The 25,580-nt window shown below is 41.1% G+C and overlaps 1 protein-coding gene across 1 annotated transcript in view; it reads right to left on the bottom strand.

Annotated features, from left to right (window-relative positions):
* steap2 (STEAP family member 2, metalloreductase) overlaps nt 1-5,240 on the bottom strand; it is an 84,920-nt gene extending 79,680 nt beyond the window's left edge. The window contains exons 1-2 of the mRNA XM_084702706.1: nt 4,707-5,240; nt 3,243-3,770 (exon numbers count right to left, since the gene is read on the bottom strand). Coding sequence (XP_084558832.1) covers nt 3,243-3,770; nt 4,707-5,240 — 1,062 coding nt within the window. The remainder of the gene's footprint in view (nt 1-3,242; nt 3,771-4,706) is intronic.
* Nucleotides 5,241-25,580: the final 20,340 nt, after the last annotated feature.

The following is a 25,580-nucleotide window of genomic DNA, read 5'->3' on the forward strand; positions in this document are numbered from 1 at the left end:
TTTGGCTCTGTGGTAAGATTGTGGGGGTTGATGAGATACTGCTGAGTGGAAATGTTTCACTGTATTTAACCCAGAGTGAGAATTTTGTTTTGTTTGAGTATATTTTACAAGAATTACAGAATGCAGCAGACAGTGGTGGAATGGAGATTGGACTAAACCACAAGAAAATGTGTTTTGGAAAAAGGAAGGATATGAGAATGAAATGGAGGTTGTATGGTCTGCATAAAACATTTATCTTGAAATTTTGCTCAGTTAACACATGGAACGATCATGCCTCTACAGTTTGTGTGACATCAAGTATGCATTCATTTAAATATACAAGGGGATTTGTAATGATTGCATAGTCATTTTGTCAGACTCGTGGAACAAGTAATATGGAAAAAGGAATTTAACACATTAAGGTTCATGGTTAAGGTTCGAGAAACTATTTGAGTATCGATAGATGGATTTTGTGGAGTTAAATTTTGAAGATGTGATACTGTTTTAATGATCGTTGAAGGCTGTTAAATGGGAAGACATTTTAGACTTCAGGCAGATTTGGGGTCAGTGGCCAAGCTTTTGTGAATTTAGATAATTCTTCAATTAGATTTTTCTTTGAGGATATGTAATTATATGGGTCACACTTGGTTAAGGAAGTTATTTTGGTGTTGATAGGAGTCAACATTGTGTTATTTACTTCAGTTGAATGAGAAAACGGGATCTTGAAGACTTGAAGACTCAGAGGACAAGAAGTCAGTTACCTATTAACTGACCTTTGTGAGAATGTGCACTGTGAAACCCTTTGTAGTTTCCTTGTGTGAGATTCACAGGCAGGTGGAGGAGGCTTTTCCTCACTGGTGACTGGACCGCTGCATAATTTGATACCAGGGGACTGGATTGTGGTGAAGGACCTGAAACGCAAGTCCTGGTGCCATACCAGATTCTCCTGACGACTAATTCGGCGGTAAAGATCGAGGGGAGAGCAACGTGGATACACGCTAGCCATTATAAGCGTGCACCTTGCCTGGAGACGAAGGAGAGGATGCGCGTTCTGCGTAGTTCCAAGGAAAACTCAGATTCTGTGCGTATAGTGCACGTCTTTGAAAGTTGCTGTGAGCAATTTGATCGTCGTTTGCAATTGGTTCGACTAGACTACACTGCCTGAAAGAAGATTGCTTATAGCCAATTGAAGATGGAAGAAGAGGTTAATGTGAATGATAGTATGAAATCTGATTTATAGATGAAGATATTAATGTGTTTGCTTCTGATGTTCTAAATATGAGGGTAGGTTTAGATTGATGGGAATACATTTGCTTTGTGTATGTTTGTATTCGGTATGGATGCTTTTTACTGAGTTGTATTGCATACTTATGTTGATGTTTGATTCTTATTCTTCTTAATGTACTGTTTGGGTTATGGTGTTGTTTAAAAAGAATGGAATGTTGTAGAAATTTTGGTCATATGCATATATGTATGTGTATGAAATCTATAATCTTCTATGTTCATTGTTAAGAGACAGGAAGGGAAGATGATTAAGTGGAGTTCAAAGGAATGTGAGGTGCTGATGGCTCTGTGGGCAGCTTGCCCTGGGGGATGGGTGAAGCATCTTACATGGCCTTCTGTCCTCCGGTCAGTGTAAGGGGTCAATGAGACAGTTGCTCTGAAATTTGGCTAGAGAAGGACTGTGTCCTGTTTCATTGTTTGTATTAAAAGTATTGTTTGAAGATGGTCACACAAAGGACGGTTGACCATTTGACTGTTCAACCCTCTGTGGCTTTATTATCTACTGCTCTGGAGAGAGCTGTGACAACAAAGAACAGTGAGACATTTGATATGGAAATGTATTGTTTTAAACTGTCACTAAGTTGAGTTAGCCAATCACAGCCTAACCTGCTGGCTGTCTTCGCAATTGGCATATCTTTAAAACACGTCAGTCCATTTGGATGTAGAATTGACCCTGGTACGAAATTAAGAAAATACTCACCAGAAACACTGTTGTTGCTGCCGCAATCGTCAATGGAGGCTGACGGGGCTCTCATGTAGCAAAAAAATAAAAGTTTTTACAGCAACCTACATTAAAATCTCACCACCTGGCTGTTTTCACAGTAGTCATATCGTCATAACATTTCCCTCTTTCTGTTTTTTCGTCAAAAATTTAACATAAAATTAGCTACGAAAATACTACTATGATGCTTTCTAGCATGGCTGCCGCCTAAAACACTAGGCGGTCTCACGGGCGACCCGCAAATCTGAGATTGCAGTTCCACTCAAAATAGCTTTCTCTACAATGCCAAATGGTTGTGATTTTTTTGGGGTGGTATTTTTCACTCGTAATCCAAGCTCCAATTTGCGAGCTAGAAAGTCTCTATCACGTTGTAGCCATGCGTCGTTGCTAACGTGTGTTGACGTGTTGACGTAGCTAGCACAGATTACCCTTCGTCGATAAAAGGCACTTTGTTGAAACAAAAACGTAACCTCCTAAACTGTGCAACGGAACGTAAATCCCAATACAAGCAACGCAATCGAGACCAAGACAAACATTTTGACACAGGCGTTGTCAATGTAGTCCAAATATTGACTGAGCCATAGGGGCTCGAAAATAAACAATAATAAAAATAATAAATATATGTGAGATAACAATGGTTTGTGCTCGCTTGCAATGTGAAAAACATAAGTACTGCAGTGTAATTCATGATCACACCTGAGGCCAAGCTAGAAAAAGGATGAGTCACTGGCAACAACATTCAATCATTTCAATGTAGGTCACACATTCTCACACAAGCATGACCAAAGAGATATAAGCACTCACTCAATCTCTCTCTTTCTCCAGTGTTTCCCACACATAGACTAATTCATGGCGGTGCGCCACAGAATCAACACTGGCCACAACATACTGCGTTTTAAATATTATTTTTTTTAACAGGTTAAAACACGAAGCATATTTGTTCAGCTGCATTTCCTTTCCCTGCACCCGCTTCGTCTCTCTGTCACTCACGCATCTTTCTCACATACGCACAACATCAGCACATGTTAGCAAAGATGCATACCTACGCCGTTTTAGCAAGACTGACAGTTATATCAGCGAGCCTTCAGCATTAGTGCCGTAGCTAAAGGTCTAGGAAAGTTGAGGCTACTTTTCGCTAGGTAGCCTACCTAGTATGTCTTAATCAAAGGTTCCCCTTCGTTCTTTTGGTGAGAAATTCTCTTTTCTTATCTGTGGGAAACACTGTTCTCGCTCTCACACACACATATTCTCAACCCACCTGTTGATAGGCCATGTTGAGCAGCAGGTACCTCTCAGACCTCCTCATAGGTAGACAGAGGCTATAGAGAACATGAACACAGCCCAGAAAGAAGCTGAGCAGACCCAGCTGCTTCCTGCTTTGCAGCCATCCCTCCAGCCAATGAGGGAAGCGCCTGTACTTAGTTCTGTAGTACAGCTGGTGGACAGCAGCAATCTCGCCCCCCAGGTAGACCAACGCCAGCATTGTAATGGCTACAGTGGGCAGTGTCCGGTTCACTATCTCCATGGGGATCTTGTAAAAGTTGCTCTGCTTGCTTTTTACATAAGGGTAGACGATGTCACGCACAAAGGAATAGGCAAAAAAAAATATGGAGAGGGACACTGCGGTGAGGACAGGGCCTTTCCAGGCAGGGAAGAGACGCAGCGGTATGTTCTCAATCTCTCTGGAGGATGACAGGAAGCCCATGTCCATGGGGAAAAAGTTGAGTTGCCGTGCAAGCTCTAGTACTTGCTGGCGGCCCTCTGTTGAGTTACTGCAGATGTAGACCTAGAGGACATGGCCCATCAGTAAGGATATGATGAGTTTAAATGATCTCCATAACATTATTTGGCCTGACATTGAATGGGAATTTGATCTAAATTAGCAAGGTTGTCCCACACAGATCTTGGTTCTCTAGGTGTTTGATCACCATCAACAACCGAGACCTTATTCGATTTTACTGTGTTGTACTGTACATACTTGAACTATAACATATGTAACAGAAAGTCAAAGGTAGTCCCATCTGGAGAAATGAATGTCTTCCAGGCAAGAACAGGTAAATCATTTGTATGGCAATGCTTTCATTAACTTAGCTGTCTGCTTTCTACTCTACTGGTTGGCTAGAAACTAAATCAGTGAGGTCTTAAGAGAATGGTCTGAAGAGGATAAGATTCTGTTATGCCAAATCTTTGAAACACATTTCAGTGGGGTTATATTATTATTATACCAAATTACATGTCTATATTATAGGTTTAGAGAGAATAGTATTGGAACCTATTCGATTAAGACATTTACAAGAAATCTAAATAATGAATGTGTAAAAGGTTAGAAAAAATTAACATTACAATGTGGTCACTGGAAATTGTAGTTGTTGGAACAGACAGCTGTTTTTGCTATCGCCAACAGCCTTATGAAGGTACTTCTCTGGTTCAATAATTTGGCTAGTTTTACATTTTTTAATACGTAGTCCATGATGTTCAGTCACAAACTCATTTGGGATGATTCAACTACAAAATTTAAACAATGATTTGGACTGAAAATATGTGGCATGGCTTTCCTGGATGTTAGATTAAATCACTTGCCATGAGAGGGAAAGATGACTATGTGCATATCTGCCTCTGTATTGCTCTATTCTTTGGTCTCATGGTATGTGCAGTTTTGCAGGAGGTCATGGCTGCAATTCCCGCCTAATAAATACATATTTTAACCCTTTTAACACTTCACCTGTCTGCTGGCATCTTTGGGCCCAGCCTGCTGCAAAGCCCAGGCAGATATCACATTGAAGCCCTTCACCACGATAGACTCTGGCAGGAGGGAGGCCAGGTATTCTGCGTTCGATTCCGGATACTGGTTTACCCTCCTGTTATTGCTAACGTCTATCAGGACCTTGCCTGACAGCAGGTGTTTAAGGTCCCTGAGAACTGCTGGGTAATGTTCTCGTCGTATTGCCAGGAAGATGATACCAGCCTTCCCCACAGCATCCTCATGGTGCGTCACATCCACAACGTGTGGGAAGAAATCAGCAGCACGCTTGGGTTGACGGCTCCCCACCACCACGTGAAAGCCGCAGCGTAGCAGTCGAATGGTCAGGCACTTGGAGAAGTCACCAGAGCCGAGAATGGCTACCGCTGTCTTGGAAGTGATACAGTGCTCGTCAGACCCATTCTTCAGGCCATTGGGCAGGAGGGTGGTAGGAGGGTGAGTGGAGGTAGTGTAGATAGGGTCGGTGGTGCTGCCCAACATGGAGATGACATCCATTCTGCAGGCCTATGGTCAGCTCACCCAATCCCTAAAAATTCCCAGCCTCTGTTGGGAGTAGAGAAAAAAGGTCAAGGGTGGGTTAGATGCCAACTGAGGCCTCATTTGAATGCCTTTCCTTGAGGCTATTTGATATTAGTTTTTTTGTTTGTCAAGTTTAAGAAAGGGCCCTTTGGTGTCTGTGTATGGAAACTATAACATGAAGTGGATTGTTTTACTTTTTGGTGGGGGATTACAGTTTTACAGTTTAGACACGAAACTCACAACTGATGATCACAAAAACAGAACAAAATTTTAAATTGTTTGCATACAATACACACTCACCTTAGATCATTTGTTCATTGAACTATAATCATCTGTTTACATTTACACATTTAGCAGACGCTTTTATCCAAAGCGACTTCCAAAAGAGAGCTTTACAAAAGTGCAAAGGTCACTGATCATAAAACAGAGATATCCCCAAATATTGCGGGTAGCCAAACATGAAGCATACATTGTGGAAAAAAAAAAAAGTGCCAAAAGGAAGAACTATAAGAGCATGCAGTTAAACAAGTTACAATTAAACAACATGAACCTCAAAAAAGTGCAAGAGTGTACTTGTAGAAAAGCAAGCAACAGTAAAAATGTTCACTGTGAGTACAATAATTTTAAATCAGTTACAGCCAACCAACAAGTCTCTAAGTAAGAGTCATTGTGATCCTAGAGGAAACTAACATTATGTCCAGCAAATCATTCCTAGGTCAAAATCTGTTCAAAATGACACAACAAAACATCACAAAGTATCAACATTTTAAAATGAAATTCACATCTGAAATATGTCATTTCCTTACATTACAATGATCTAACTGCCAATTGATACTACTGCTCAAAATGATAAGTAACTGTTGCATTACTCTTAATGCATAGTTTTATAGAAACTGACAAACAATATTCTAAGTTTCGAACATGAAAGTTTCAGTATAACGAGATCCATTGACACAAATTACCATGAAACATGAACAAATTGGACTACAGTCACTAAACCATCATGTTTTCAGATTTGAAAACCAGCAGCATCTGTAGGTATGCAGGCCCTTGTAATTGCTTTGTCAATTTACAGCCTTGTACTCCCCCCCCCCATACTCTCCCTTCCTCAACACTATTGAGGAATTTCTCTTCACACAGAGGTGGAAGGTGTACAATAGGCACCCTCATGAACAAGTTACCCTTCTCTAGGCCATGGATGAGGCATGCAATTACATCACGGCACTCCAGTGTCAGGCCTGGATTCACTATGCCAAGAGATTCTTTCAGAGATGTTTGTCAAATGAAAACATCCATTGCGATGTGGATGAAAACTTGTGACCAAAGACAGGGTTGATGGTGATGTAGGACAGTGTGAAAGAAAATTCTAGCTGGACTGTGTAGATTTGAATAGTCGAAGATGGCGGTTTCAATTACATTTATTGGGGTGTGCTTGCCTTCGGCGAGCACAAACCATTGTTATCTCACATATATATTATTATTATTTATTATTGTTTATTTTCGCGCCCCTATGGCTCAGTCAATATTTGGACTACATAGACAATGTCGAAGTCAAAAGGTTCGTCTTGGTCTCAGTTGCGTTGCTTCTATTTGGATTTACGTTCCGTTGCACAATTTAGGAGGTTACAACGTTTTTGTGGGGACAAAGTGCCTTTTGTCGACGAAGGGTAACCTGTGCTAGTATGTCACCACGTCAACACACGTTAGCAACGACGCATGGATACAACGTGATAGAGACTTTCTAGCTCGCAAATTGGAGCTTGGATTACGAGTGAAAAATGCCACCCCCAAAAAATCACAACCATTTGGCTTTGTAAAGAAAGCGATTTCCAGTGGAACTGCAATCTCGCATTTTTGATTTAGGTCGTGACAGTCTTTGAAATTTGAGCGAGTGCAGGTCGCCCGTGAGACCGCCTCGTCTTTTTGGCGGCAGCCATGCTAGAAAGCGTCATTGTAGTATTTTTTGTAGCTAATTTTGTAACTCAATTTTAGACGAAAAAACTGAAAGAGGGACATATTATGAAGATATGGCTATTGTGCAAACAGGCAGTCACATTGTGCAAACAGGGAGTCACAGACTCTGTGGCTAACGTCACAGACTCTGTAGCCTATCGTCACAGACTCTGTAGCCTATCGTCACAGACTCTGTAGCCTACTACACTTGCCCACTGGCAGTGTAGTAGGCTACAGTACTGTTCAATGCCAGTGGCATTGCTAAACTTTATCATGTCTTATTACACGGCTGTTCTTAATGATGTAGAATGCTCCATTCACTTGAATGGGGCTTCCCGACGAACTGCTGTGAACAATTTTGTCATATTTGACCGTTGCAATGCATATTTGATAGCCTGGTCCTAACCAGACCCTCGTACATTTCATTTGTACAGAGGGTCTGGGATCGCTCCATTGACAAACGTTAACTTCCTTGAAGGTGGGTCCTCTGTTGAAGTTTAAAACTATTGGATCTGCCCAGAGCCTCTCTGATTTGCCATAACCAATCGCAAGCGTTCGCCTTAACCACCTCCTTCACCACTACTGTAACGAAGCTAGCTGCCGTAGCTGGAAAATCAAACTTTTCCCGAACCCTGTGGGGAGGAGGGCCACAACATCATGGCCACCAACAAAACTCAGCAAGGAATGTTCTTGCTCCGGCTTTAATATACGGATATTCGGCAGCGTTGCCACAACCACAGAATAGTTTTGCTCGCATCTTTCTCCGCCGCCATAACTGAACGACTCAAACTAGTGCTCAACATTAATGTCATCGTTCTCAGCCACTCCCTCTGTTCGCGGATTGGACCTACAAAAAATGTGTTTCTGGAAACCGACTTCAAAGCCGAGCTCCCAGACCTAGTACAGAAGCAAAATCCAAATTTAGCGGAAGTACATAGGAGGGCAGAGCCAGGCTACATATTTGACCGCATTCAAGGGAAGTGGCCTTTTTGCCTCGGATTTACATCTTTCGTAGCACTCCGCAAGTAGTCCGGTAACTTTTCAACCCCAGCGTACTATGTTGCTTAGCGACGTCAGCTGATTTGAAGCCAAAATAATGCTCAAAGTCTATGAAGTTCAACGTATTTGGTGAACTATTTCTCTGCTGATCAACAATACTAATGGTAACAAATACATTGTAAAAGACACACTGTGTTAAGTTATTTTTGTTGGCAAGTAGCCGTGTAATAAGCGGGATAATGTATAGAACGCCGGTCATTATCGGGGAAATAAGCCCCTTCATGGCGAAACAAAACTGGCGAAAACTCCGCTTTGCGTTGTGCCTAACAACTCCCCTTAGGCTACCTGTTCTAAAATCAGCGCAAACCACGGCCTCTTGGGGCTTAATGCTTAATTATCCCCTTACAAAAGAAACATTCTAATTTCCTGCGCTTTCAAACAATCAGTGGAGTGTGGATAGCAACGGCAGCTAGCTTGCCTCTAGCAAACTGCTTTTGAATTAGCCATGTCCCCCTAAATTAATATCAAACTTATTTACGTTTTGGGGGGCTTATTTTCAGTTAGCAGACGGTACTATTTGAATCGCAATTCCATCTGAAATACTGCCAGTGACAACGTTGTTACAGTAGCTTGTTTCAAAGGGGGTTCCTTGTTTCAAAGGGTGTTCTTAATGAATTATGCAATATGAGTATGCTACATGCTTGAAAATATCACTAGAAGGGGAAAACGGACCCACCTGCATCTGAAGCAAGCAAGCACACCCTACAATTTCCCCAGAAATTGTACCCTGTCTAGTTTTGACTATATAATTACATATGATTAAACAAAGCTTTGCTGATCAGTCATTTCAAAGGGTGCACTAGTCACAAATCGTTCGGAAGAGTGATAGAGAACTATCACACATGCACTGCCTTATATAAACTAGTATTCTATAAGGTCAATCAATCAATGTAGCAAACTCTGTGATTGGCTCACTCAACTGAATGACAGCTTGAAACAATACATCTCCATACCAAGTGTCCCAAAGTTCCTTGATGTCACAGCTCTCTCCAGAGCAGTAGATAATAAAGCCACAGGGGTTGACCAGTCAAATGGTCAACTGTCCTTTGTGTGACCATCTTCAAACTATATACTTTTAATTAACACAAAGCTAGCTCAATGAAACAGGACACAGTCCTTCTAGCAAAGTTCAGAGCAACTGTCTCATTGACCCCTTACACTGACCAGAGGACAGAAGGCCATATAAGATACTTCACCCATCCCCCAGGGCAAGCTGCCCACAGAGCCATCAGCACCTCACATTCCTTTGAACTCCACTTAATCATCTTCCCTTCCTGTCTCTTACCAATGAACATAGAAGATTATAGATTTCATACACATACATATATGCATATGACCAACATTTCTACCTTTGTTTTGATTTGTTTTTGAGCCAGGTGAGGAACACTGCAGTATATGTTTTACGTACTGTAGCATAGTTTTCTTTTGTAGCTAATTATATTTGCTTTGATACAAAAAAACAAATGTTGTCATTTGATTGTATTTCATCAATACATTTCTGATTTTGCTCAATGATTCCACTGTCTGTAGTATTCTCTCTTAGTCCATTTATGGTGATGTAATGTCTTATGAAACGTGTATCACACCTTTTGTAGTACAATATTTAATAATTGTACAAACAACTACATGGTGAAACTATGGGTATATTGTGTGTGGATGATCTAAGTGAATGTTCCTATGGTATTTCATGATAAATTCATTTTTGTAACTAATAATTCTGCATGCGCAGAATTATTCTGCAAGCGTGTCTTTAAAAATATGAACATACAATGCTATGCTTTGAACATGTGGCAGTGTTTGTTACAAGTAATGACTGTTTTGAGTTTTGTATGTAGAGTTTTGGAAAAGGATATCAAGGTTCTGAAATTTGTGTCAAATTGATAGTAAAAAACGAAGTCCCCAACGTGGTCGAGATACAGGAACTGACATCCCCACCATGTCATTTTTGTCCCTTCTTATCCTTTGTAGTTCTTAGTTTTTACTAAAATTGATATTTTTTACGTTGTTTGCATCTTACAATATTTTCATTGGTTGGAACTTCCAAGTCACCCCGTGTCGAGTTGCAACACGCCAAGCTGCACTTTGTTAACAAAACATTTGTGTATAGTCTTTGTTGAGCTGTGTAGTCCATCCTCCTTTCCCCCGTTACCTACAAAGTTTTATAAAAACGTATCAACATAGGATCAGAAACGTTACCTTTACAGGCAAAGAACGTAGGATCGCGTAGGGTCCATAGGGACTAGTCAAGACCAAAGTTTGGGAAAGATACAATTGTCCCCACCAATATTTTGTTAATTTTCAAAAAAAAATATTTAGTAGTAATTCGTTTTTCACAATGTATGCTTCATGTTTTGGCTGCTTGCAGTGTTTGGGACTACCTCGTTGTTATGATCAGTGACCTATGCTCTTTTGTAAAGCTCTCTCTTGAAGATGCTTTGGATAAAAGCGTCTGCTAAATGCATAAATGTAAATGTAATATGCCTATCCCTGTAATCTCGACCAATGTCAGCAGTCAACTAAGCATGGTTAGCGTCTGTATTAAATTGATGAATTACTGTGCAGGAAAAAAAGCACCCTGAAGATACAGATGTAGAGCAGGTTGGTGATTAATCAGCATCAGGGGTTCAGGTGAGAAGTTGAATTGTCCATTTTGGTAAATACTGCATTAAATTGCAGTTTATAAGGGATGTTTAGACAATGTTACCCATGAATGTTATCATATCAGTGCTCTGATATGTCAGTGTGTATAAGTGTGATCAGTGATCACACTTATACTAGTAGATAGTAAAATGGTGCTATAAATTGGGATGCCCAAATGTATGCATTACATAAGATTTCATTGCTCAGAAGTCCAGTACAGATTATGTAGGCCTAGTACAGCTCTATAAAACCTGAACCAATTACCTACGTACAAAAAACGTGTCCCTACCAAAGCTGAGACCAAACCTACGCCCTTGTTTCAGGCGCCCAAAAAAAGGGGCAATTTTACATTTAAACACAAATGGCTTGATGAAATTGTTCAAACGGACACAAGCGATGGTCCAGGTAAGCTGATGAAGCTTTCTGATATATTTAGCTACGAAGAAGCTAGCGGAGTTCCCTGCAAACTTTGCTCAGAGTACTGAGGTTTGCGCTCAGACAGATTTCTATTTGCTCAGTGCGGAAAAAAATTAGAGGGAACGTTGACCCTTAGCCCTAAATGCAAATTAAAGAGGGTCTATGAAACACTGGGTCCTTTGCACAAATTCTCTTTTTACCAACTTTTCAAAACATTTCATAACTTAAGTTCAGTCAACACACTCAGGTGATTGATTTCACCATTCATTCACATGAAAATAGGTTTGACTTTGGTGAATTGGATGTACATGGGGAAGCGCTCCCTGGCTTCGCTACAGCATGCATGGCAATGAGGTAGGGAGCAACTGACGTGAAATTGACACCATACTGTTAAAAGGATGAAGATTCTTCATGTTTTGGGGCTATCTTGTTGTTATTATCAGTGACCTATGCACTTTGTCAAGCTCTCTCTTGGAAGTCGCTTTGGATAAAAGTGTCTGCTAAATGAATACATGTAAATGTAATATAAATGTAATGAAGATGGGTTATGATTATGGATTTATCTTAATAAATCACGTCTTTTTGTATTGTTCTATATTACAGGAAACCGTATGTTAAGCTGTTGACTGAGTATTATTACCACTAAACGATAGAAGATATTGAGCCTGAGGGCCTCATTTACTAACATTGCGACCGGAGCTTAATCTGCTCCTTTGCCCAACCGCAAATAGCGCACGGTGTGTTTCCGCTTTTTGTATGGTATTTATCAAACCAGATCCTCGTCGGGCAATCAGCGCCTTACTCCGCCCTTTAGTGTTAATTAGCGCGCCGTTAAAAGACGGGAGAAATCGCCTGCATGTTACTGCCACCATAGGGGATTCGAGGAAAAGAAAAAGAAGGTTCAGCAAACAGGAGATAGAAATATTGGTTCACGAAGTTACAGCTAACATTAACATGTTACAAGGAAGAAATACACCTCTCCTCCCATCTCTTTGCGGCACACACCCACTTTCCCTTATTCATTTGATTCCCATGACGTCACTGTAGCTTTGAGCCGCCATCTTACCTACCTACTCGGGATTAGAAATGCCTGCAATATGTTGTGCAGTTGGCTGCAACAACAGCTGAAAGAGGAACCCCGGAATGGTATTTCATTCTATACCAAAAGACTAATTCTCCTACTATTGTTATAATCTGTCATGGAATGCCAATTGGGACAAGCCTGGGGCAGATAATAAGGAACCAAAGAAAACTGGGGGTAACAAATAGGCTGAGGATCTGAGCCTAAAATAGATTTTTTTTCTACATATCTCTGTCTCTCTTTCTCATTGAAATCAGCAGTGTGGGCGGCCATACTGGGCGAGATCATTAGTGCATATGGCGGCGGTCTGTTTGGAAGTGACGGATGTGGCATCTATGAATACCCTCCCAGCAGTGGTAATCTAAGTTGTGTAATCCCAGAAATGGGCGCAACCCTGTTAGTAAATGAGGCCCTGAGTGTGAAGTCAAGATTCACTGTTAACGCCCAGCATCTTATCTGTAGCCGCCTGCACAAGGTCAGCACTAGCCCTAATGTAGGGAGGATTTACAACGAGCCTCATTGTGTAAGCAGCCTGAGCATCGTAATTGTGGGTTACACAACCCGTATTAAGAGAAACACTGATTATTGTCACCCAGCAGCAAAAACATCTCCAATTTAAGCAAGGTCAAAGGCACCAAAGCTAAGGTGCGAGTGAAATCTGAAACCCCCAGAACAAGTGACCAATTGTGTTATGAGTAAGATCTGAGACCATCTGTAATTACCAATAGTAAAATAACACCTGAAAATAGGTGGGCACAGACAACATTCATTCTTCCATTACGAAGTTTGCCAGTACCATTTGCTGAAAATCAGCTCCACACCACGAAGTTCCCACCTCCAAACTTCCCTGTTGGTGTGGTGTTTTTAGGGTGATGTGCAGTGCCATTTCTCCTCCAAACATGGTGTGTATTATGGCATCCAAACAGTTAAATTTTGCTCTCATCTGACCACACTATATTCTCCATGTATTTCACTGTTTTTCAAAATGTGCAGCAAACTTTAAACAAGCTTCAACATGCTTTTTTTTCAATGGAGTCTAGCATGGTGAGCGTGCATACAGGTGGAGTGCATTACTGTTTCTTTGAGACAACAGTACCTACTAATTCCAGGTCTTTATGAAGCTCTCCACAAGTGGTCCTTGGCTCTTTGACAACTCTTCTGATTACTCTTTTCACTCCTCTGTCAGAAATCTTGCAAGGAGCATATTAAAAAATGCGCCTCTGACCAATGTTTTGCAACAATTAGGTTGCGAAGGTCTTAACACAGCTCTTTGCTTTTACCCATCATGAGATGTGTCTTGTGTGACACCTTGGCAATGAGACCTTTATGTAGGCCATCAGTTTGGACTGAACCAGATGATATTAATTCGCACTAACAAGGGTCTGGATTGCTTTTTAATTACTGATAGATTTCAATTGTTGTCTTGGCTTACATCTTCAATTTCAATAAATCTCCCTTTATTCATGTGTTCAATACATTTTCCCTGTTACCACAAATCAATTCCATTTAACTTTGTGTTGCTCCATGACTCAGTTTGTTATACTTCCGTCTTCTCTCAGCTTGCTTTCTGATTGGATATTGTTTTCTTTCACGTGTGAAACTCGGGGTTTGTCCTCGGGGTTCCCCCCACACATCAGGATTTCTGATTACAAATATTCAACACTTGTTCCGGGAGTACAACGGTACTTAGGAATGGTTTGCTGAACCCAATGCTAGTTTCCTCAAGGATCACAATGACTCTTGCTTAGAGACTTGTTGCTCTTGTTGGTTAGTGGCAACTGATTTAAACAGTTTTATTCGCTGCAAAATATTCTATTTTAGTTAATCTTATTTTTATTTTTACTGTTGCTGCTTTTTCTACAGGTACACTTGCACTTAGAGATTCATGTTATTTAATTGTAACTTGCTTAACTACATGCTCTTATGGTTCTTCCCTTTGGCACTTATTTTTTGGTTGTTCACAATGTGTGCTTCTTGTTTTGGCTACCCGCAATATTTTGGGGCTATCCTGTTGTTATTATCAGTGACCTATGCACTTTGTAAAGCTCTCTCTTGGAAATCGCTTTGGATAAAAGCTAAATGAATAAATGTAAATGTAACAGGGTGCTGTTCAATGAAAAACAGTGAGTAAAAGTATAATTTCTGGACTGGCTTTTTGTTTGTCTCATTACAATGGTCGTATACACTGAACCGTCTAACTGCTGTCTGTGGACATGTTGCTACAGTATCCGTGAAATACTGCGTAATTTGTTATTATCAACTGGTGTAGCTAACAAGCCATCCAGCTTGAGCAACCTCCTGCCGTTTCCATCTCCTCTTGTGCATGCCTTCGTTTTAAATGTTCATGGATACACGTTGTGCTACCATGGAAAACAAGTTCTGCCTTGCACACATTACGTATAACAGTATTTAGGGTTCTTCCGGTAGGAGGAATCCTATTGTTTTTGTTAGTATTCTTATTATTACCGGAGGAATCCTATTGTTTTTGTTAGTATTATTATTATTATTATTATATTTCTCCGCTAATTGGCCCAATAGCTCAAAAAGTCCTGGACCCGATTTTTTCCAATTTGGCCCAATGATTCAACAGGTCACTCATTACTCCCAGACGGCTAGTGGCCCATGTACGCCCATAGGTCAGCTGAAAATTGGTATACATGCCTTATTTCTCATGGGGAACAAAAAAGCCTCAAGAACCCATAAGTTCTGCCATGATAGATTTTGCTGTACTGTCCAAATTTGGTACAACCTTCAAAACCCTTCTCCTCATGAACCATAGATCCAATCGACTTGAAATGTGTTACAGATGCGTAGAATATATGTCTTTACATAGGGTGCCATGGAATAAGAAATACAATACAAAATGGCTGAAAGAAGTGTATTTATGTAAATGTCCAAATTGCCTCAATATTTTTTTTGTTAATAAATCAAATATAATTTTGACTGTTTTTCAAACCTAATAGGGTTCAAGACGACATCAATCTCTAGTACCATAAACAATATCACCTTGGTATGTCAATATATGATTGAATTCAATTGAATTGCTCCACAGTGCGCGCGCTCCAAATTCTCAGACTCATCCTGCCCCTTGACACTAGGGTGACCACCTGTCCCGCTTTGCGTTGTGTCGCACAGCATTTTCACCCCTTGTTCCGCACGTCGCATATTGAAATGCTGTGCTATACAGCGCAAAGAGCGACAGGTGGTCAACTTAAGGCCGATTTATACTTCTGCGTTTTTACGCACACGCACACGGGGAACGCCCTTTCCTTCAAGAAACGCCCTCTGCGTGTCTTCGCAGAGCTCTGCGTGCGCCTCCCGATTTTCCTGACTATCCGTCTGTCCGTGCGTCTTTTTACGGATACCCCTTGGCTATGATTGGTCCGTATTGCATCAGGGGTGGGGGGGCGGGGTTGCCGTGACCAACAAGAGAACAAAATCCTTTGACCGCCATTGTTGTATGTTTTTACAACTCTTATTTCAGCTAAACAGTACATGTAAATCAGCATCTGAATTACATTACATTTACATTTAGCAGACGCTCTTATCCAAAGGGGCTTACAGTAAGTACAGGGACATTCCCCCCGAGGCAAGTAGGGTGAAGTGCCTTGCCCAAGGACACACCGTCATTTGGCACGGCGGGGAATCAATCCGGCAACCTTCTGATTACTAGCCCGACTCCCTCACTGCTCAGCCATCTGACTTCCTGAATTAAAATGTGACAAGAAAAGGACAGTGTAGTTGCTGAAAATGTGCTTATTTTATTGATGAAATGGTTCATTTGTAAATTTGCTCCGACTTTTCGATAACCTAGCTAGCATCGCAGTGCAGCCTCATCTACTGGTCTGGCTGTGAATTGCTTACAGCACGCAGAACCGTCGGAGTAGTTTAGTTCAACCAGTCCGTCCGACTCCGTCCGACTCCGTGCGTGCGTCTGTCCGTTAACGGAGACGCAGAAGTATAAATCGGCCTTTACTTGACACACGCGCGAGCTTGGCGAGACGCACACACATCCTTTCTGGAAATGGTGTGCTGACCAAGCCCCACCCTCACCCTCGTTTCGCTTCCAATCGCCGTTACGAATATAAATTATTTTTTGGCGTCCATTGTTGTTTTCAACTGGAATCACCTGAAAGCCGTGTCTGAGGCAGCCACGTTCGGTAAGTCCTATTTTTACACATTTTAAGCTAGAATCAATGATTGGGTTCGTGAAAGTACACTACTCTTAAATTATTGTGAAGGTTTGAGGACTTTGAGACCTTTAGATCGTGAGTTTGAAGTGACGGAAAACCGAACTCGAAAAGTAGCTAGCTTTTTCCCTCTGTGTAATTACAGTACTGAATCATGTAGGTTAGCATCTCGGCGAATTCATCAAAAAGCTAGAGGAGGGCATGTTTTAGGAGAACAAGCGATTCCCCACAGACCTGTCGGCTCAGAATTTAGATTTGGCTCGTGAAAGTCTTTGTAATAAGCCTATGCGCCAGGGAGACCGCATAGGCTTAGGCGGCAGCCATGTTTTGGTTGCGTCATGTTCATAAGTTCACCATTTCACAGTTCGGTCGAGACCAAAAATGTCGAGGAGGGCAGCCTTTAGGAGATGTGGGAATTGTGCTTTTAGCCAGACGCTCCGATTATTTTTGTGATTTTGTGGAAAACTTGCAAGTGGAGTGAGACTGCGTCCCGGGGGTACATTGTTTTGACTTAGCCTCAGTGACAGACTCGGGTCGCTCACTCACTCACTGGCAGTGTAAACAATATCGTAATTCACTAAATTCTAGTCCTAAAACGTCAGGGAGGGCTGCTTTTTGTAGACAAGAGTCTGCTGAAGATAGCCAGTATATAGGACCTTTCAAAACAAGCCTATTTCATTTGTCATTTTCCTGAGAAAGCGACCTACGTTAGCCAGGCTAGTTTCACTCGGTCAGCGTATTTAAAGGTCTCTGACAGTCAGAATCACTGTTAACAGGCAAAGGGCGAGTTGGTCTTTGGTCAGATGTGTATATTGACCAGTTTAGAGCTAAATACTCTTGCCAGAGCCTGGAATCGAGCCAAATGTTTGGAGTGACTTTGCATGGCCGGGTCTCCATCAGTTCAACACATTTGGATTTAAGTTCAAGTAATGCCACTGCATTTCACAGTCAAAACTCTAGTTCATGTCAAGTGTAGATGTAAAAAGCTTCATTTTTCACAACCGACATGGATCTTTTCTTCACTTTTACAGGTCTGGAGGGTCATGCAGAGGCCTGCTCAACAAAAAATACGGAGTGTAACAGAGGATGCCCCGAAGCCTTCATCCCCACCAATTTAACTACAGAGCGAGCAGATCCACAGGAGACGTAGTGGCGGCAGCACTCCATGCCACTCTGTCACACCTGGAGCAGCAGGGGAGCTATGTGCGAATGCTCTTTGTGGATTATAGCTCTGCATTCAACACCATCCTCCCACACAAGCTAGTGATTAAGCTGGGGGACCTCGGGCTCCCTTATACCACATCTCTACTTCGTCTACACACACGACTGCACCCCTGTCCATCACAGTAACACCATTGTAAAGTTTGCAGATGACACCACAGTGGCGGGGTCTATCTCTGGGGGGATGAGCCCGCCTACAGAGAAGAAGTGGAGCGGCTGTCTAATTGGAGCACGGCCAACAACCTTCTCCTTAACACTGCAAAGACAAAATAACTCTTAGACTACAGGAGAAAGAATACCGAGATCACACCATTGACTATCAGCTGGATCAGTGTGGAGAGGGTGGCAGACTTTTGCTTCCTGGGGGTCCACATACAGGACAGCCTATCCTGGAGTGTGGACATCTCTTAGCTGCTGAAAAAGGCCCAGCAGAGACTGTCCTTCCTGAGAATACTCAGGAATTGAGGAGTAACATCACACAAAGACTGCTGGTGTTGTTTTACCGAGCCTCCATTGAAAGTATACTCACATACTGCATAGGCATTTTGTATACCAGCTGTACAGTGGCTCAGAGGAAAATGCTCCAGAGGGTCATCAACACCGCACAAAAGATTGTTGGCTGCCCTCTCCCCGCACTGGGAGACCTACACAGATCCCGTTGTCTCAAAAGAGCCAAGAACATCATAAAAGACACTTCACATCCTGGGCACACCCTGTTTGAAATGTTGCCGTCAGGCAGACGGTACATCAATCAAGGCAAGGACAAACAGACTCAAACACAGTTTTTATCCAACTGCAATAACCACTGTCAATGTTGCCAAAAAATGATGTGCACAATGTCATGTTATGTTTTATGTGATGACTGTGGATGTATGACATGGATATTTATTCTGATTTATTAGTTATTGTTGTTTATTTTAGTAATTTTAGTACTTTAGTAATTTTATCCTTTTATAGATTTTTAGGCCAATAAATGTTGCACTGACTGGAAGCACTTTAATTTCGTTGTACCTGTGACAATGACAAATAAAGATTTATCAGGATGCAATAGAGGATGCTGTGAGCAAGACAGACCCCTTGCTGGACTACCCCTCTAGCTGGACAGCTTCTCTTCAGCCCTGACCCCAGGATGGCTTCATCCAGCTGGCCTGCTCTGCCTGCCTGCAGGCTCTGCTGCCACTGCCTGCCAGCCCTCCAGAGACAGACAGTACAATACAAAATGGCTGAAAGGGGTGTATTTATGTAAATGTCCACATTGCCTCAAATCTTTGTGATACTGATTATTTATTTAGTTAAACAGGTGTCCAGGTACACCACAGTATGACTAGCTGTATAGTCAAAATAGTAACGGTAATGTTTCATTCTGAGGGGATTCCTACACAATAGCTAAATCTGGCTCTTTTTTCATTTAACTGGCAAGTTTTCCTTTTACATGGTAGTTGCTATGGCTCAGGGGTATTGAAAATTGCGGTGGACATTTGAGAATGAATACACCCAAAGCTGCTAGAATATAGTAAGTATTTATTGAATATAACTTTTTGCAGAAAGGACCTGACACACACAGCGTACATTGGGTAGTCTGTCGGCATCTGATGAAACATTCTCCAGAGACAGGCTTTTTATACATGGAGATACAGCTGTAGCCACCTGCACACATCAGTGTCTTGTTCATATTATTAGCACAAAGTATCAAAACACAAGGCTACAGTTTTCTCAGAAACTTTCTAGAAAGTCACTAAATTATATATATTCACTACAACAGCTTAATTGATGGAAAGATTAACATTTCTTGTTTAGAACAGACAATAAGTCAGTCTTTTCAAAGGTATGCAATTTACTTAAATGTTTAATTTAATTTTTTATTTTATAGTTATTATATAGGTGAATTGCCTTTCGTAATTAACAACTATAAAAGTCATGATTTGCTTGCTCTAAAGAAAGTCAACACAATTGATCGTTGGTTTCACTTGTTGCTTGTCTACCCTTTTGGTTTGCCATTTACTATGTAGTCTACTGTTGGTATTATAGGCTTGTGTGCTGTCAGTTATGTGTTTACTGCCTTTTTTCTTACTGTGCTGCCACATGCCAAAGAAAAATGTAATGTATGCATTTGATGAATAATAAAGTTTTGTTGTTTTACCATGTCTGGCCATTAAATCCATAGACACAATAAAGAATGTCTATGATTAAATCATTCAGTGACCTAAAAACAGGTGTGAAGCCTGGTCATTTCTGGTTATTTTCTGCCACGAGGTATGAAGGCAAACAAGCATCTAAGAGAAGCAACTACTAAATCAAAGTAAGTCATCACAAATTATGCATACAACTTAAATATATTATATATATATAGTCAACAGTGAATGAGTTTGTTAGGCTACTAGCGTAAAGTTAAGTTTGGTAATAATTTCAGTAGACCCTAACCGTTGTTTGGCGAGAACGAGAACTGAACGTTATGAGCTAGCCTAGCTGTTGTTAGGTTCAGTTTTTCATGTTTTTTCCACAAGATGATACAATCTCGACGTTTCATATGTTAAAGATATAATAGAAAGAGGCACATACTCATGTATAGCAGTACTATACAAATGTATTCGAAGGGTAGTGAGTTAGGTAGTCTGCGTTAGTCATTAAACTGAGTAGGATACCTGTTTAGTAGGCTTTGCATACACATGTGCCATCAAAACCCAGAAACCACAGAGCCCCCCGATATATCAAACCCCAATTTACCCCCTGATTGTAACTTATGTCATAGAGCTATATCCGTGATTCAGACTGTAGCCTGTTGCAACATTTCTTAAACGGTCTTAACAGCAGAGGTATTGTAGTCAAAAGGGAATGGGTCTCAATTGTTTCGTTACCTGGGCTTGCATGATTAAGTTAATGACTCGTGTATAGCGTTAGCTAGCTTGTAGCCGTGGAGTGCATTTCATTAACACAGTGAATGAACTAGTTAGTACTGTTAAACCAACACGGTTGAATATAGTAGGTTTAGTTTGATTTGTTGCCAACGTGGGACAACTGCACAAGACTTCTCAGACATCACTCATAGTTCCCAACAGTTGGTATGTAGCAGAGAGGATAGAGAGACTGACTTGTAACCTTACGCTCATAAGTTCAAATCCCCATTCAGCCTATTGTTGTTGGCCAAACATGAAATCGTTTTGCTTCTACATTGTACATTTTTATAATATTTTGCAATTTTGAGGAGGAACCCGCATCGCTGCTTGTAGATATTTTTTTTGTTGGATCTTTGGTGAAACTTTCCCACACAATACTTTTTCAGGCCCGTTTACACTCTAAAATGTTATCGCTGTTTTCTTCTATTGGAAATCATACGGGAGGGCTGCATTAGTCTAGCACTACAGCACTGCACTGGTCAAATCACGTTATTGCAGGCACTTAAAATAGGTCCTATGAGATCAAACGATTTGTCGACAACAGAAATATTTGTCGACAATTTTTTATTGTCGAAGTTGTCGATAACGTTGACTAATTGTTGCAGCCATAATGTGCTTATGTGCTAAGGTGTTTTTTTTCCTGTTCCCACACTGTACTCCTCTAGGACCACAGTCTGGGGGTTGCCTTTTTTTCTCCTCTCTCCTCATGTTATGCTGAAATTTCTCCCTCAACCATGTCTGTCTACCCCCTTGTCATGTTTGTGAATTAGAAACTGCAAGTGGCAGCTCGGATCTAAGACGGATTTAAGAGACCGCAGATAGAGTGCGGCTAGTTTGGTTTGTTATATGTTTTAGATCAACACTTCTATTCTAAGGACAATCAACTTCTATGTTGATTTTATGTACAGCAATTCTTGTATGAAAAGTGATATATAAATAAAGGTTGAATCCAAATACTCCCCCTTACCCCTACCCCTTAGTTTACCCCTAGCCCTTGGCCCTCGAAACTAAGGGGTAAGGGCTACATAGCCCTAAGAAATGAGACATTGCATCGTATTTACTTTTTTGTGTGTAATTGTAGTGCTTCGTTCACTGTTCCTTAATTAGCTGGTTTATATAGGCACCCTGTGTATCCGTGGCACCAGACCTACAATACTTGCTGTACATCTTATTGATGTGTGAAATAAATTGACTACTCTTTTGATAACTTGTAAAGTCTCCCGTTTGTTCACTGAAGTCCCATTCCAGATCCTTGGTTTTGCTTTTTTCCCTTCTGACTGATAAATACACTGTAAATCTGTCTGAAAAGATTGTGTCCGACTCACATCACCCCCTGTGGTCTGAGTATCAACTCTTACCTTCAGGATGCAGGTACATGATGCCACGGATGAGGACCAAGAGAGGCATCACATCCTTTGTCCCAAGAAGCATCCAGCTTCTCAATCAAATCAGATAATGTTTTATCCCTTTTTTTTATCCTTTTTATCAAATTATCCTTTTATCCTGTCTAGCACTATGCACTTTACTGTGTACTGGACCGCTGACTTTTTAAAGGTATTCTGTGAGGCCTTCATTTGTACTTTGTATTGTTTTATTCTTGCATTTTTATGTCTCGCAGTGCTTTTTTAATAATTGTGTTATGTCCAGTGGACTGTCCTGTCTGCAGTATTGAATGTATCTGTTTCAAGCGCGGGGCAATAACGGTTTCATTCATTGCTGGTGACCTCAGAAACTCAAAGTTACAGCCACTCCTTTGATATCTTGGCTGTGTGCTTAGGGTCGTTGTCCTGTTGGAAGTTGAACCTTTGCCACAGTCTGAGGTCCAGAGCTCTGGAGCAGGTTTTCATCAAGGATGTATTTGTACTTTGCTGCATTAGTAATCTGTCCCTCAATCCTGACTAGTCTCCCAGTTCCTGCCACTGAAAATTGTATTAGCCAGGTAATGAGTGTTGCCTGATTTCCTGCAGACATTAAATAAAAAAGTTAAATCTTTGTTTCATCAGTTTCTCTGTTTGATCCAGAGTTTCTCTGGAGTAAGGAGAGGCTGTAGCCTCTGCCCTCCAACGTACTTCCGCTCAATTTTCATTGTGCTTCTGTACTGTGTCTGGTATATTGGTCAGATGTTTCCGGTAAACTTTTTACCAGTCGAATCAGCGAACAGAGGGAGTGGCAGAGAACAATGTTGATGTTGTGCGCTAGTTTGAGTTGTAGTTATGTAATGGGGGTGGAGAAAACTGCGAGCGAAGCCTTTCGGTTCGTTGTGGCAACGCTGCCGAATATCCAGAAGTTAAAGCCAGAGCAAGAACAATCTTCGAGGTTCGTTTGATTTTCCAGCTAGCTCTGTTAGTGGTGAAGGAGTTGGCTAAGGCGAACGCTAGCGATTGGTTTTGCCAGATCCAGAGTGGCTCTGGGCAGATCCAATAGTTTTAAACTTCAACTGAGTACCCACCTTCAAGGAAGTTAACGCTTGTCAATGGATCCAGCCCAGACTCTATGTACAAATGCAATGTCAATGTCAATTGTAAATGTCAGTTACTTGCTTGAACCTAAGTTAAAACATATTTGAGTGTGCTAACATTAGCAATAATGTCAGCAAGTTTGAGGTGTATGCATAGTATTTAACAATGATTAAACATGGACTTACCTGAAAGTGATGCACGGGCACCATCTCGCAGTCTCTTTCTTTCTTTTTTTCTTCCCCTGACTCCTGTTATTGTTTTAAGCCCATTTTAGAAAAGTTGACCAACCCTTCTGTCAAAGTTCGTCAGCCCACTGAGGGAAGAGCACCCACAGCGAGCTTGGAAAGTTGAGTGTGTAGCCTATTTGTTTAGTTTTGTTTGGGGGGGGCACCATCGTAACTTTTTTTGAGCATTTAAATACATCTCTTGTTCTGCCTGTTTTGTAATATACGTGTGTAATATTTCTATACTAAAATAATATTGGTATTATAAGTATTATAACTATGATGATTTTTCAGTTGGCTATTTTTTGGTACCCCCTCAGGAGTTGGTTCCCGACGCACAGCGCGTAGTGTGCGTTATGGGAGCGGTTGCACTGGCTACTAGACTACACAAACACTGTTTTTGACGTGATTTAACATACCATTTTGATCGAACAAGTTGCAATAAAGTACTCACATTAAGGAAAGTTAGGACTGCGTTCATAAAGCAATATAACATTTTAGTTGACATTGTCCAGGGCCCCTTAGCTGTCATGTGGCCCTGGGTAAGTGCCCAGTTGCCCTAATGGTAAATCCGGCCCTGGTTTGAGAGGCTGAGGAACTTCTCTGAGGCGTCATATAATGCAAACTCTGGGGTTCTTGTGCTAATGTGGTCTGCAGTACCGTGTCTTACTGAGGTGCTCAGATTATCATCATGTTGAAGGTTTGGCTCTGTGCTACAATGGTGAGTTGAATAATTCCAAACTCGGCTGCAGCGTCATTGAGAAACAGCTGTATGATGGCACTGTTCAAAGGTAAAAGTTTGTGTAAATATTTGTGTAAATATTACCAGTTGAAATGATCATCTGCCATCTAGTACATTTAACTTTAATTCAAAGTACAAATAGACTTGATGTTAGCTAGTAATGGTGCAACGGATAGCAAAACTCTGATGATCATGGATCGGAACATTTTTTGGATCAGGTAAAATTGACAAAATGCTCTTCATTTATTTTAATTGTATTATTAATAATAATAATAATCATGCAACTTAAATCTTGCAGGAGACTTTTAAAGTTCTTCCAGTCCTCTGCTAGCCATGTCTGTCAGCATTGCGGATTACTTTGTTAGGATTCAACATGCCCCGTTCACAACAAAACTTCTTTTTTTTTTGCTGCGACTAGCTCGCTCTATTGGTTGGTTGTGATGGAATTTAAGGACATAGTTACAATATATGTGTTTTATAAGCAGTGATCTATACGTTCCTTTGCTATAGACAGTGAATGTAGGACTCTGTAGGATGTGTTTAACAGAACACATCCTACAAAAATCAGCGTATCCCGTTTGGGCCTACCTATATCTAACTAAGAGCCAGAGGCCTGAAGGTTGGGGGATTGTTGCATTCTCGTGACCTCCATTGACCCAGCTGACCTGAACTTTTGGCCAAGGAGATTGGGTCAGGTATCCTGTTTATGATTCAATAACTATCTCCTCATGTAGAGGGAGAGAGCTGCGACATCAAAGGAATTTGGACCCTTGGCCTGGGGGGTTATATTGTCTTACTGTCACTGACCAGTGCTAGCCAATCATGGAGACCACTGCATTGATTGATTAAGACCATCTGTTCTCAGTTCATATAAGGCAGTACATATCTGATGTTCTCTACCACTCTAACAAACAATCTATATGTCCTCCGTTATGACTGGTCACAAAGTATTTTGTTAATTCTTATATTTGTGCAAACTAAATAAATTGTATTGAAACCCCCATCTTGACTAGTCGAATTACACAGTGCCGCTAGAATTTTCCGTCACAGTTGGTCGGTCCACATGCGCATAGTAGCTTTTGTATGTGGTCGCAATTGATTAGGGCTTATTAATAATCACATCAACCCTTAATGCTTAATGACGAAAACACAGCACGCGTCTGTGTAGTCTATCTTTTCACTGCAGCTCTGTATCGAGATTTAGGGAATTATTACTTTAAAAGTAACAGTTGCAGTATAACTGTATTTCACACTATTATGGTTAAACTTTGCAATATATCTGCAGTTCACAAGCATGCCAAACCATGGGGGGTGATCCATACGGATCACGGATCAACTACTGTCCGTTACACCACAATTAGCTAGCAATGTAGGCTAGCTAACGTAGCAAAAACAATGCCTAAGAAGTTAGGGTAGCTCACTTAATGTGCTATGAA

The sequence above is a fragment of the Hypomesus nipponensis genome, chromosome 8, assembly GCF_054491055.1.
Source record: "Hypomesus nipponensis isolate SF chromosome 8, ASM5449105v1, whole genome shotgun sequence".
In the NCBI taxonomy this organism is placed as follows: Eukaryota; Metazoa; Chordata; class Actinopteri; order Osmeriformes; family Osmeridae; genus Hypomesus; species Hypomesus nipponensis.